Here is a 2,425-nt window from a genome sequence, read left to right on the forward strand (position 1 = left end):
CTAGTCTATTGTATCAAACAGAATAATAATAAAAACATAGTAAATCCAAAACCACACACCTCTTCCACAGTGCCATCAACAAGCTGTGATCTCTGCATAACTTTATCAAAGTCTGGAATATCTTTAGTCCACACTATTTGAATACCTTCACAGTCTTTGGGCCACCAGGGCTGCTCATACTCCAAAAAAATCTTGTCTATTGTTCCAAAACCAGTGGATGTAATGGCCTGCAGGGAAACACATGATTCTAGAATATAAATAAGATGAAAATCATATTTGTTTAGTGGCTTCCTTTAATATTTCCAAATGTGAATGCTTTTTGTTGCAGTTAACAGAAACAAAGGCATCATCTATCCTTTAAGTATTAACAAATGCTTCTTGTCCTCTAAATCATGAAGTTTCCAATTCACAGAAGATAAAAAGGACTACCATCCCTTCTTACTTTCTGCAATCCCTGAGGAAGTGGAGGTGAGAAGAGATTAGGGTGAGCTTTCAAGTAGCCTATGGATGGAGTTACCATTACGTGCTCTGCCTCAAACTCTCTGCCATCTCTGAAAAGATAATTAAAGGTTGACCACCACTACCACAGTAAATATATGTTCATTACAACTGGTATTACCATAATGCCCAAAATGCCTTTGGAACAGAAAATTATTTTTTTTCTTTTCTTGAAACAGGAATCAACATAAAAACCTAAAGAATACTTACCTGCACTTCACAATCACAGGTAATGTGCAGCCATCAGGACGAAAGAGAGAACCATTCGTAACTACAACTTGTGTTGCATAATTTATGCTGAAAAGAAAAATGGGGATTCTTTATTTTTTTCCTCTCTTTTTGATATCAAAGAATGCAAATACACATAAGCAAAATTTTTATGTCTTAGTAAAAAATTAAAATGTTCCCACATCTTGTAACCTTTGGTCAAAGAAATGTCTTTGTGAATATTTACATCATTAGTGCTATTGGAAATCATTAAGTAGACTAACATAGAAAAACAACAAATTTATATCCTATGATGATAAATTTCTGGCCAGATTTTTACTATGGATAAGACTATGATCACTTAAAAAGGATAAAAGCCAAAACGAAAATCAAAGAAAAAAAATTGCTCACCTGGAAACTTCACAGTTCAGTCGTAAATCAGCTCTTGTCTCCTCTAAAATGGAACCAAGAACAGAAATGTATCCAGCCTTGGGGTTCATGTTCTCATTCCCATCACAGAAAATGTAATTTCCCCAACAGTTTGCTGACAGCTCTTTTATTGAGTTACAAGCATTATCTATCCTTTGCCACCTGATAAGCAAAAGACTCTTTAAGTAAATCCACAGGCCAAGTTTCCTATAAATTAGCCAGCTATAAGAATGATTAAACCTCTACTTGTGACTGCTTTGCAATGTGAAAGTTGAATACTCATAATTCAGGAAATATATTGGATATCAGATACAGTGAACACAAATAACATCCCTTTATGAATAATCTATTAATCTATCAAGATCAAATGATAATAAAATGTTAAATAAAGACAATTTTCTCTCTTGCTGCTTGACTGCAACAACAAAAACTAAACAGAAATCAAGTTACCCACCTTAGAACCCAATGATACATAGCCTTCTTCAGCTCCCTTCGGTCCGGATGATCTGTTTGCGAGTCATTCATGTACTGCAAGAACTTCTCCCTGAAAACCCTCCCAACTGACAACTCAGGTGGAGCCGCTATTCCCTTGTGGGCAAACTCTTGACAATCACTGTCAGCTTCATCGAGCAGATCCACAACCTCTTTCACTATATCTTCTGGTATCAGCTTTCCACTCTCCATGTAAAATTCACCTGTGTTGTGAAGAGTGCTGAAGTGATATGATCCTTCTCTGAGCTTTGTAAAATATGTCTTTGTAACAAAGACATGTGAAATCTTGTAAGCTCTTAAATCCTTTTACTATACAAGAACAGTCTTAGGAGATTTGACAATGAGATATATTTCCAAAGACACCTCAGATAATCTGATTTAAACATTTCCTTATATTTCTTTTGCTATAATATGTAGTGATCTGCTATGATGTAAAATACCTGCAGAGTTCAATGTAAAACACACACTTACTACAAAATGAAAAAAATTACACAAAAATCAGTTCAGTCATACCTTAATTCATCCTAACATGGAATCCCAATTTTCTACTAATGAAAATACATTCCCCATAACAAAAGGGAACAATCACAACTTGCCAGAAAAAAAACAAAAGTATTAATTTCTTACCTTTCCCATCAACCGACACTTTGTGATGTATTAGTCCTCTTGGCTTTGCATACTGGTAGATGACGTTTCCTTCCTCCCCGTGGATCCACTGCGCACCAAGTTCTACTACACCTTGTGGGGGGGTTCGGATTGTGTTGACTCTTCCACCAACGCGATCATTGCCTGTAGATTG

General features: G+C 35.8%; 1 protein-coding gene across 1 annotated transcript in view; it reads right to left on the bottom strand.

Annotated features, from left to right (window-relative positions):
* Window positions 1-499: 499 nt before the first annotated feature.
* Window positions 500-2,425, bottom strand: part of LOC119582035 — a gene marked incomplete at its 5' end in the record, with an annotated part of 17,740 nt that continues 15,814 nt past the window's right edge. The window contains 5 exon segments of the mRNA XM_037930275.1: window positions 500-551; window positions 709-795; window positions 1,117-1,159; window positions 1,589-1,829; window positions 2,254-2,415. Coding sequence (XP_037786203.1) covers window positions 1,144-1,159; window positions 1,589-1,829; window positions 2,254-2,415 — 419 coding nt within the window. The 3' untranslated portion in view covers window positions 500-551; window positions 709-795; window positions 1,117-1,143.

This window comes from Penaeus monodon, chromosome 15 (assembly GCF_015228065.2).
Source record: "Penaeus monodon isolate SGIC_2016 chromosome 15, NSTDA_Pmon_1, whole genome shotgun sequence".
NCBI lineage: Eukaryota > Metazoa > Arthropoda > Malacostraca > Decapoda > Penaeidae > Penaeus > Penaeus monodon.